At 39.5% G+C, this 11,272-nt stretch overlaps 1 protein-coding gene across 1 annotated transcript; it reads left to right on the top strand.

The window, feature by feature from the left end:
* The first annotated feature begins 1,605 nt into the window (after positions 1 to 1,605).
* On the top strand, positions 1,606 to 8,520 carry SEC61G (SEC61 translocon gamma subunit). Its single transcript, XM_009202929.2, has 4 exons — positions 1,606 to 1,728; positions 3,303 to 3,402; positions 4,906 to 5,008; positions 8,356 to 8,520. The coding sequence occupies exons 2-4, from the start codon at positions 3,309 to 3,311 to the stop codon at positions 8,363 to 8,365; spliced, it is 207 nt and encodes a 68-aa protein (XP_009201193.1). The 5' UTR covers positions 1,606 to 1,728; positions 3,303 to 3,308; the 3' UTR covers positions 8,366 to 8,520.
* The last annotated feature ends 2,752 nt before the right edge of the window (positions 8,521 to 11,272 follow it).

Raw genomic sequence — 11,272 nt, 5'->3', positions numbered from 1 at the left:
CATGCCAGACTAATTTTTGTATTTTTAGTAGAGACAGGGTTTCTCAATGTTGGTCAGGCTGGTCGCAAACTCCCGAACTCAGGTGAGTAGACAATTATAACAATACACTGTAATGAAAGTTATTTGAATGTGGCCTCTGTCACATTACCTTCTGGTACACACCTCTTTTTGAACCAGATTTTCTTGGATAAGGGGAACCACTGTATGTGTTACTTGATTTTCTGTGTTTTGCTGAAAATACTGTGAACTCAGACATTTGGTGGTTGGCGTGAACTTGCCAACATGTGATTTTACGTTTTTTTGTGGAATGAATTATTTTTTTGAAAACTATTTATTGAGCATTTACTGTGTTTAATACTTTACTAGGTGCTGTGAGTAACCCAGATACGCTATACCCACTTGGACCTTATGGTCTAGTAAGGGGATTTACAGTGTAGGGAGATAGACCGAGGAGTAAATAAATACATATTAATACAAATGCTATGCAGCGAATGAAGAGGGTATTGTGAAAAAGGAAAAAAGAGCATGAGATAGACAGGATTGCCTTAGATGGTCACTATTGGCCTCTAAACAGATGATACATGGGCTGAAGTCCTAGGGAGGAAGAACTAGTCAAACGCATCTCAGTCCGTTCAGAATTTAAAAGTGACTCTTAAGGCTAAGGTAAGGTATATGTAGTGTGTACAGACCACCTACAGTCACATATAGGGAGGTGTGTGGCCTCTAACCCTGACCCACCGAATCAGTATCTGGAGGTTCTGGGGTTACAAATTTCATTTACTAAAAAACTTAACAGGAGATTTCAGTTACTGAAGTTTAAGAAGCACTGAGAGTTGTAACACCTCTTAATGCTCTATCAGCTGTTCCAGAGTTATATTGTTCCTCAGATCCAGTTATGCTCCATTGCTAAAAGGAAATATGGCCGGGTGCGGTGGCTCACGTCCGTAATCCCACCACTTTGGGAGGCCGAGGAGGGTGGATCGCGAGGTCACAAGTTCAAGCCCAGCCTGGCCAATATGGTGAAACCCCGTCTCTACTGACGGTTTCAGCCCCGGGGGGCGGGGGAGTCCTGGAATGCATCCTTGTGTATAAGTGGGGAGCTGTGTGTACGTTATGACCACTCCCGTAACCAAACCTAGCGTTTGACAAAGTACGGCCTCAATTACAGCGGCATTCATTACCGTGAATGACAGCCAAAGTCAAAGTTTAGGGTGGTGATACTATTTTGAATTAGGCCATAACGTTGTATTGCTCATAAGCTTCATTTCGACCAACATTATATACATACAAAAAGTATGTACCGTAAGGGCACACAACAAGCTGGACCGCAGGAAAAAAAAAACACAACTTAGGATTTACCTAGTCAGCCGCTACCAGAGAGCAAGCACCGCGCAAGGCCGCTGGGGCTCGTGCTGTGGATGCCAGTGGTTTGAGGTAGGGCTGGTGGGATAACCCTGGACCCAGCCGGGAAAAAAATGGCTGACGCTAAAGTCACACTCCTAAAGAAAACCAACGCCCCAACAACGAGCTCCGCAACGCATCTCTTCCGGGAAGCGTGGCCGGGACGCACGTCGCGCTGCGATTGCGTACTGAGGTTTCGCGTAAGGAACCAATAGGACGGAGGAGTGGGCGGGCTGTTGGCAGAAACCCGGATTCCGGTTCCGGTGGGCCTCCATCAGTCCGCTCCAGTGCTACGTGTCCCTAGCATTTTAGGTGTCGGTTGGGCAGGTGAGTTTCTTCCCTCCAGTAGGTACGGGCGAACCGGGCGGCCACGCCTTTGCGACTCGCTGGGGCAGCGGGCGTGGGCGAGCCGGCGTGTCTCCCCGGGCGGCCGTCGCGGGCGGGCGATGACTGGTCCCTTGGCTCAAGTCTGGGGCCGGGGTCTGGCCGCCGACATCCCACCAACTCGGCCTCTGCCGGAAGGCAGACCCAGGGCCGCGGGCTCCCGGCTCGCGGGGTCGCCGGCTCGCGGGGTTCCAGGGCTTGGCGTCCTGCCCCGGCGTCTTTTGTGCTGCAGCCAAAGATGATGTCCTGCTGCCCGATACCTTCGGGGTTGGCTCTGTGTGCGGGTGTGGAGTCTTGTCTGGGAAAGGCTGTACTCAGCTCTGGCCCTGCCGCCGCTCCCGTAGTTTAAAGTGAGAGCAGTGGTCTAGAATCTAGTTCGAGAGATCATAGTTGGTTTTTGGGTCTCTACCCCTGACATTGAGTGCGGTATTTTGTGTAGCGTGCATTTTTCTGGATAAAGAATTCTTAGCTTCTTTCATGATAACTATGATTACAAAAAGTTTAAGCCCTTTGGATTTCAAGAGCAAAGTTAAGTGAAATACTGAGAAAACAGACATTACTGTGTTTTTGCCCCCAGAACGTTGCAGAAGTCCTGGTGTTTCATTGACGTTAATTCATTTCGTTGTCCACAGCCTACATTAAGTGAGGAAACTGGGGCTTACAGAGGTTTACATTCCATAGCCAGTGATTTGAACTACCACCTGGCCACTGTTCTGAGTACTGGAAATGGAGGAAAATACAAGTAACACTTTGATCTCTTTACTTTCTAAAGCAGTGGCTCTCAAAGCTAACATCGGATGGCATTTCTGTTGGGTAATAGATTCCTCCAAAGAATATATATAGTAAAATATATAGCCCTGTTTCCTTAAAAGATGTGTTCAAATCGAAAAGTTTGGAATTTAGCTATTAGCTTCTCAGAATTTGCGTCTTGCTTTAGCTATTCCTTGTACTTTAGAAAAGTGTGTTGTATTGGCACGTTTTAGAAAAATCAAGGTTGAAATTCACGTTTGCCTCCATTCTAGGCTCTTGCAGCACCATAGTTGGCATTCACTGTACAAGACACTGCCTTCTGCATAGTTTAAAATAAAATATGGAAAGTAATTGTTGGATCTCAACATTGATGGTTCCTTAGGAGCGGTGAGGGGACTGTAGAATGAGAAATGGATGGGACTGCAGAGTCAGAGAAGGAATGGATGTGTTATCAATTGCTTAACCTTTTTTAACCTCTTAATAGAGATAGGCTTTTTATATTGCGTGTGCTGTTCTTTGTCAGTGAAGATATCATGAGTAAGATCTGTGCTTTTCTTATTGCCTTTGATCTGATAATTAACTGAAATTTACAAAAATAATATCAATTTAGGCTTTGGAGTTTGTTTTTTGTTTTATTTTAGGAGGTGGAATTGACCCATGTTAGACGTGAATTCAATGACTGGTCTCATTTACATCTTGATATCAATGAGTAAGTGCTTAATATATGGTAACCAATACCAGTGAGTATCTTTGTTTATTTTAAACAGGCAGTCATGGATCAGGTAATGCAGTTTGTTGAGCCAAGTCGGCAGTTTGTAAAGGACTCCATTCGGCTGGTTAAAAGATGCACTAAACCTGATAGAAAAGGTAATTGCTTGACTATGAGAAAAAAAATTAAATCTTTGCATTTTCTGAGCCTTTTGTTTGATTAACATCTTCTTGATTAACAGCCATTGCATTACTTTCGCCAACATTTTTATTGATTGATACTGCTCGATGGCTTTTTAACATTGTCACTTCCTAAATTTTTTACTCTTGTCTAAATTTTTATTTTATGTATTTTCAAATGGTGTAAGATTATTTATCACAGCCTTATGTTCCAGGTAACATTTTAGTTAATAATATTTTATGACTTTTAGTATCTTACATATTTTCTCTTTGGAAAAGCTTTGAAGTCTCCCTACTGAACTCCCACCCCAATGAACAAAACCTTAACATGAAACCAACAATCTAGTTTTTGCCAAACTAGAAAGTTAATTTTGTTATTTATCATGATTCATGTGTTCAATTTGTCTACTTGTATTCATTCATTGAGTTAGGAGCTGGTAATATAATAGAGAATATGACATGTATGTAATGTAGTATATAATAAAGGGAATAGTCCTTGCTGTCATGGAGCTTAGACTCTATCAAGGAAGACTGTCATAAACAAATTTTTGCAATTATGTTTTTTAATTACTTCTGTGGTAAGTATTATGGAAGATAACTAGAAGAAAGTTTGACAGCACATAATAGGAGGACTAACCAAGTCAGGAGATCAGGGAAAGCTTCTCTTAGGAAGTAACATAAAATGGTAACATTACCAGTGTAATGTTTTATAAAATAGTGGTCAACTCAGACTGTCTCACTCTATTGCCCAGGCTGGAGTGCAGTGACGCGATCTCAGCTCACTGCAACCTCCGCCTCCTGGGTTCAAGCAATTCTGCTTCAACCTCCTGAGTAGCTGGGATTAGAGGCACCTGCCACCACGCCTGGCTAATTTTTGTATTTTTAGTGGAGCCAGAGTTTCACCATGTTGGCCAGGCCGAACTTAAACTCCTGACCTCACGTGATCTGCTTGCCTCGGCCTCCCAAGTGCTGATATTACAGACATGAGCCACCGTGCCCAGCCGAACTTGATTTTTCAAGCCTTATTTTTGGCTTCATCATAATAGCAAAGGCACTGGACCCATTGTTTATAATGTACCAAAAAAAGGTATGTTTCTGCCTGTATAATCGATATAATAAAAATTACAATGATACGTTTTAAAACTTAAGAAAAATAATGTATATTTCTTTCATCCATGTCCTTATTTTGGTATTTTCTGGTCATTTGCTAAGAAGAAAAAATATTTTTAGTACTTGTTGATGAACTCACTGGCACAGACATGCACTGTTATGTTTCCTTAAATATCAACAAAACATGGAAATTTTAAAACCTATCAAACAACTTGTTTACTATTAACAGTTTCACCTTTTTATTTTTAAGTTATGTATCTATTAACAGGATAAATGTATACTAGTTAAGTTCATTTATGTTGCTGATAGTTTTTTTCCCATACTTTCAGTGACAGTGCAAAAAATATGTGAATTTCGTGTTTTTAAATGCAGAATTCCAGAAGATTGCCATGGCAACAGCAATAGGATTTGCTATAATGGGATTCATTGGCTTCTTTGTGAAATTGATCCATATTCCTATTAATAACATCATTGTGTAAGTAAACTTTATGAAATAGACTAGGATTGAATGAAACTTGAAACCATTTGAGATGACGGCCTGCTATTTTGTTAATACAGAGATGCATCTCTTTTTAGTGCTGTTGGAGTCTACTGATATTTACGAGTACCTGATGATTGAGCGCCTTTAGATCTTAAATGATCTTTCCAGAAATTCTGTGTGCTAGGCACTATTTTCTTTAATAAATAAAATTTTACAGCATCAAGAAAGTATTAAAGACACTCATATGTCACAAAGCCAGCACTGAAACCTAAGTCCTCTTTGTGCTGTTATCTTGTTAATCTCTAAGGAGCAGAGGAAATGCTTCCCATCCAAAAATCACTGCTATGATGGAATTCTAACTCTGGACCAGATTGCCTAGATCCAAATCCTTTTTCTTGTTATACAGTTGCTGTCCTAGCATCAGGCAATTTGCCTCACCTCTCTGTGCTCAGTTTACTCAGTGGGGATAATAGTTCTTACTTGGATTATGACTTTAAGTCATGTAAGGCCCCAGAAACAATTTGGGTAAGAATATGAGTGAAAGTTGTTACTGTAATGAGCCATTGATACTGATGGGAGAATATCATAACTTTTAAGTATATTAGGAGGCAAAAAAGGCTGAGAAACATTGGGATCACTTGATTCGTTTCCAAATAATTTTGCTTTTTAAATTCATTACAAGTCATTGGGATATGTTGTGGCATTGAGCAATTAGAGCAATTAGGTAATTCAGTTTAGGGTAAGGACTTAGTATGGGTTTTAGTATTTACTTACTCTGTGATTTTGTATGCATTTAATCTCAGCCTCATCCACTGTTTGGAGCTAATAAAATCTATTATTACCTGATAATAATATCAGGTAAGCACTGATATACCTCAAGTGCTTGTATCCATTAAAAGCACTGAATAAGTGTTAGTGGAATTAAGTGAACAACTTCAGGTTCTTTGCCTTTTCTGATGATAATGGTGGCAATAGTAATTAACATTCGTTGAGAACTTTCCATATGCTATTGAAATCTAATATCAATCAGTAATATCAATTGATTTTATGGGGTGGTGAAGTTTGAAGCAATGATTTAAAAATTTCTAAACTATAAATCTCCTAAATACTAGGTGTTTTATCCCAGGTACTGGTACAGGTTGCCTTTTAAATGACAAGTAACAATGTATATTGTCAGAGGGATTTCTTAAGTAGGGTACCATAGTTATTAAGGTAAAATTGCCACAAAGTGATATTCAGGATCAGAAGTAGTTAGAACTAGATGGGCCCAAGTCACTGATACCTCTTTTGTCAGTTCAGAAATCCCTCTATTTTACCAGTGAGAAATGCCAGCTGTAGAACTGTGGAGTCATGGGGAGAATACTGAAGTAGAAATGAGGAAATCAGTAAAAAGAAGTGGCAGAGTCTCTGTCAGGTCCGTTCTTTTTCATACTCAGTGCTTCTGCTCTTCTTACTTCCCATTCTGTCATGAGACATATTTAATTGATAGGAAGTGTTTCTTTAAAATGATAACAAAATTAGTTTCCTGTGCTAATCATTGTTCTTAGTTGTACCTTTCAGAACATGTAAGCCCACCTTTTCCAATTTTTTGGTATACAAGCACCTTTCAAATTTTTTCGCCAGCCTTCACTTAACCTGTATTTTTGTCCCTTTTGCCAGACATCACTGTCTGCCTTGGGTTATTCTCAGGTCCGTCTTTCACGTTAGATTATGAGTTGTGAGGCAGGCCTGCCTTGTTATTTATACTGTATGTCTCTCCTATAGAGTCTAGTCCAGAGCTCTCTTGTATCTGTTAAAAGCACTGAATAAGTGTTTGTTGAATTAAGTGAACAACTTCAGGTTCTTGCCTTTTCTAATGGTGATGGTGGCAATAATAATAGTTAACATTCATTGAGAACTTTCCATGACTCTGTGTGTCAACTCATTTAATCTTCATGAGGAAACTGAGGCATGGGGAGGCTAAGTAACCACTCGGATTGCATGGCTAGTGATAGAGCAACACAGGAAACCTTTCAGAATTTAGTTACTTAGAAAACTTTTCTTCTAGTTAAAAAAAAAGGTTTCAATGTTTAAGAAGTTAAAAAATCTATCTTTAGATATTTTTTAATCTTAATGTGAAGGCTAATTAAAACATTTTGTGAGAGACACTACAGAAAACTTACTCTTTTCTCATGTCATACCATGATAGCTGTACAACTGAAAGGAATCTTGCTTTCCCTGCTTGAAAGAGGATTAATCATTGTTTACATCATTTTGGAGATGGTAGCAAGGGAAATACTCATTGGGTTGAATTATCTTTTTTTCTTACAATTTTTTTCTTCTTTTTCTTTATAGCAGTCAAAATTAATATTCACAGTATTAGAATTTAAAATAAGCACTTGCTGGCCTTTTAATTATAGCAATACTGTTTAATAGCATAAGCATTTAAAATGCTAAACATTAAAGTATATGCTCAGGGGTATTTTATGTAATAATTTTCTCTCTTTTATTGAGGTGGAGTCTCACTCTGTTTCCCAGGCTGGAGTGCAGTGGCGCAATCTTAGCTTATTGCAGCCTCTGCCTGCCGGGTTCAAGTGATTCTCCTGCCTCAGCCTCCTGAGTAGCTGGGACTGCAGGTGCACACCACCATGCCTGGCTGATTTTTTTGTAGTTTTAATAGAGACAGGGTTTCACCATGTTGGCCAGGCTGGTCTCGAACTCCTGACCTCAGGTGACCTGCCTCCCACAGCCTCCCAGAGTGTTGAGATTACAGGTGAGAGCTACTGCACCTGGCCTATTTTATGTAATTTTCTTCTGGTAATGGAATTATTTTGCTTTAACATTACTAAAATGTGTATCTGACTATGTAGGTTTAATGTTTATGCTTTTAAAACTCAGAAGTTCTTCTGTAGAAAACGTGATTTTTGTTTTCATCATGACTAACTCAGATTTTGGAATGATTATGGTAAGTTGCAGTGCTTGAGCACCTTGTGCTCATGTGCAGTCTACTTTCTGCTGGTGTGTTGACGTTATCAAATTGAAAAGCTTCTCAGCTAACCATCCTGTCATATAATTGATATTTTTTGTTGTGTTCAGAAAGGCTAGACTGTTCCAAAATGGCATTTCCTGAATGAGCATTGTGAGTTTAGACATAGACCTCTGCCAGTAACCACATCATCTTTTCAGGTCCAGGATTTTAAAGTTCATTGTGCCATTCTTTTATGCCATCTTTAGATAACGTTAGGTGGGATTCAAATAATTGGTCTTGAGCCATTAAAGTTATAGCATATTGCATTTCAAATAATAATAATTATTAAAATTATATCTCTACTCAGAAGTAATAATTTTTCTTTCTTTTACAGTGGTGGCTGAATACATTTTGGAAGAGAGTTTTTCATCTTAGAGATTGGTGAACAAGTGTGAGAGTGTGAGAAGCTCACAGAATACAAATTTGCCTGTATATTTTGTGGGTTTCTTTTCCTTTCAAGATGTTTTCTATTTCTAAATTAAAGTAATTTCAAAGTAAATGAATATCTCTTTTTTCTGTCATAGATACTTATCACATTTCAGTGATAGAAAACAGTAATTTCTTTCTCTGAGTAATTTAGTTTATAAGAGAAATGAAAGAGCCTGGTGAAATATTACACTTTCTGAGAGCTCTTCTGTTTTAGCCCCTTTGTGCTAGAATTACAAAATACCTGAGACTGGGTAATTTATAAATAATAGAAATTTATTCTCACAGTTCTGGAGACTGGGAAGTCCAAGATCAAGGTACCAGCAGGTTTGGTGTCCAATGAGGGCCTGGTCTCTGCTTACAAGCTGGTGGCTTAGATGTTGTGTCCTCACATGGCGAAAGGGATAGACGGGAAAGGGCCTTCATCCCATTCATGAGAGAAGAGCCCTTGTGACCTCCTCACCTCTTAAAGGCCCTACCTCTTAATACTATTACATTGGAGATTAAATTTCTTTATACATATGTACGTATGTGCATCTTGCTCTGTCGCCCAGGTCGTGGCTCACTGTGACCTCAAACTCCTGAGCTCAAGCCATCATCCTGCTTCAGCCTCCCGGGTAGCTGGGACTACAGGTGCGTGCCACCATGTCTGTCTAATTTTTCGTAGAGATAGGGTATCGCTATGTTGCCCAGTCTGGTCTCGGACTCCTGGCCTCAAGCAATCCTCCCACCTCGGCTCCCAAAGCACTGTGATTACCTGGCTAAGCCACTGTGCTTGTCTGGAGGTTGAATTTCAACATGAGTTTTTGAGGGAGATAAACATTCAATTATAGCATGTGCTATCAGATAAATGTTTATGGTCAAAGAAGAAACAGTAAATAAAGTATGGTGATTCCCTATTAGAATTTGAGGTAGGGTAGGAGTTTTTCTGTAAGCACTTAAATTTTTTTTTTTTTTCTTTTGAGATGGAGTTTTGCTCTTGTTGCCCAGGCTGGAGTGCAATGGCACGATCTCAGCTCACTGCAAGCTCTGCCTCCCTGGTTCAAGCAGTTCTCCTGCCTCAGCCTCCCAAGTAGCTGAGATTACAGGCATGTGCCACCACACCCGGCTAATTTGGTATTTTTAGTGGATACGGGGTTTCTGCATGTTTGTCAGGCTAGTCTCGAACTCCCGACCTCAGGAATTTTAAACAGGTAGTCAAAATTATTATAGTTTAGAAGCTACTTGAAAGTTTCCTAGAATTACGGTTAAAACTTAAAAGTGAGAGATCCTCTTTTAGATATGCTAAATTAGTCACTCTGTCTTGAACACTGGAGTTCTGAATTTTATTAAGAATTCACTGATAAGAGTCTGAAATGAAAAGGGGACTTACCCTCTTTCTCCTTTAAAAAAAAAACTAAAGCCAGGTGCAGTGGCTTACATCTGTAATCTTAGCACTTTGGGAGGCTTACGCAGGAGAATTGCTTGAGACCAGGAGTTTAAGACCAGCTTGGGCAACATAGCAAGACCTCAACTCTACAAAAATTTAATAGTTAGCCTGGTGTGGTGGCACGTACCTGTAGACCCAGCTGTTTGGGAGGCTGAGGTGGGAGGATCTCTTGTGCCCAGGAGTTTGAGGCTGCAGTGAGCCATGATTGTATCACTACACTCAGCCTGGGTGACAGAGTGAGATCTTGTCTCTAAAAATAAAATACAAACAGTAATTTAAATTTGAGTTTATTCCCCCTTTTTAAAAACAAGCAATTGCATTGCTTCAATTTGTTCATTCAATGTTTAGTTATTGAGCTTTATTTCCCTACTTCTAATATTTTTAAAAAATTTGTTAGCAAAACACATGTTTAAATGTTCTTTCATCCTCAGTAAGGTAGGGAAGTGTCTTATTAGTGTGGCTGGACAGTATTCAGTTTTGGAATCCCCGGTTCAGAGATTCTGGTCTGTTTTTGTAGTAACAGTAACAAATTTTTCTGCCTACTTATGAAATGTTGACAGTGTTTCAATCTTGAATTAATTGATGTCTTCAAAAAGAAAAATACAGTGAAAGGCTGGGTGCGGTGGCTTATGCCTGTATCCCTACCCTTTGGGAGGCAGAGGTGGGTGTTTCACGAGGTCAGGAGTTCAAGACCAGCCTGGCCAAGATGGTGAAACCGCATCTGTACTAAAAATACAAAAATTAGCTGGATACAGTGGCGGGTGCCTATAATCCCAGCTACTCAGGAGGCTGAGACAGGGGAATCGCTTGAACCTGTGAGGCAGAGGCTGCAGTGAGCCAAGACCATGCCTCTGCACTCTAGCCTGGACCACAGAGCAAGACATCTGTCTCAAAAAAAAAAAAAAAAAAAAAAAATACAGTGAAAATTTGGTCATCTCTAAGCTTAGGGAGACCATATAGTCACATTTATAGCTGTTAGCTGCTTAAAGACCAAAATTGTATGTGCACATATAAGCAAGTGCATGTATACTTGTATATGTTTACATATATGTATGTATATATATTTACATACATGCACCTATATACATGTATATTTTAAACACTTATGGTAGAAATTCTAAAATGTAGGTTTGCCACTGGCAAATGTATATTATGTTGTTGGTTAAGGTGATTCTGAACATTAATACTTTTTGACATAAGATGATTGTAAATTCCTGTTCATAGCATACATTTAGGCTGATTATTTTGATGACTTACTTGGTTCTTGACACATGAGTGGATAAAGTATTACATGAATATTTTGTATGTATACATGCAAATGAAATGAGGGCTGACCAAGAACTCTGGTGACAGAGCAGAGTAACCTTCACAAGCAACAGTTGCTTTTCTTAAGTAG

Source organism: Papio anubis, chromosome 4, assembly GCF_008728515.1.
Source record: "Papio anubis isolate 15944 chromosome 4, Panubis1.0, whole genome shotgun sequence".
Lineage (NCBI taxonomy): Eukaryota > Metazoa > Chordata > Mammalia > Primates > Cercopithecidae > Papio > Papio anubis.
This window is presented reverse-complemented; position numbering and strand designations above follow the sequence as displayed.

Coding starts and splice junctions, on each gene's coding strand:
- SEC61G (XM_009202929.2), top strand. CDS start 3,309: ATGGATCAGGTAATGCAGTTTGTTGAGCCAAGTCGGCAGTTTGTAAAG. Junction 3,403..4,905: donor CACTAAACCTGATAGAAAAG/GTAATTGCTTGA, acceptor TTTTAAATGCAG/AATTCCAGAAGATTGCCATG.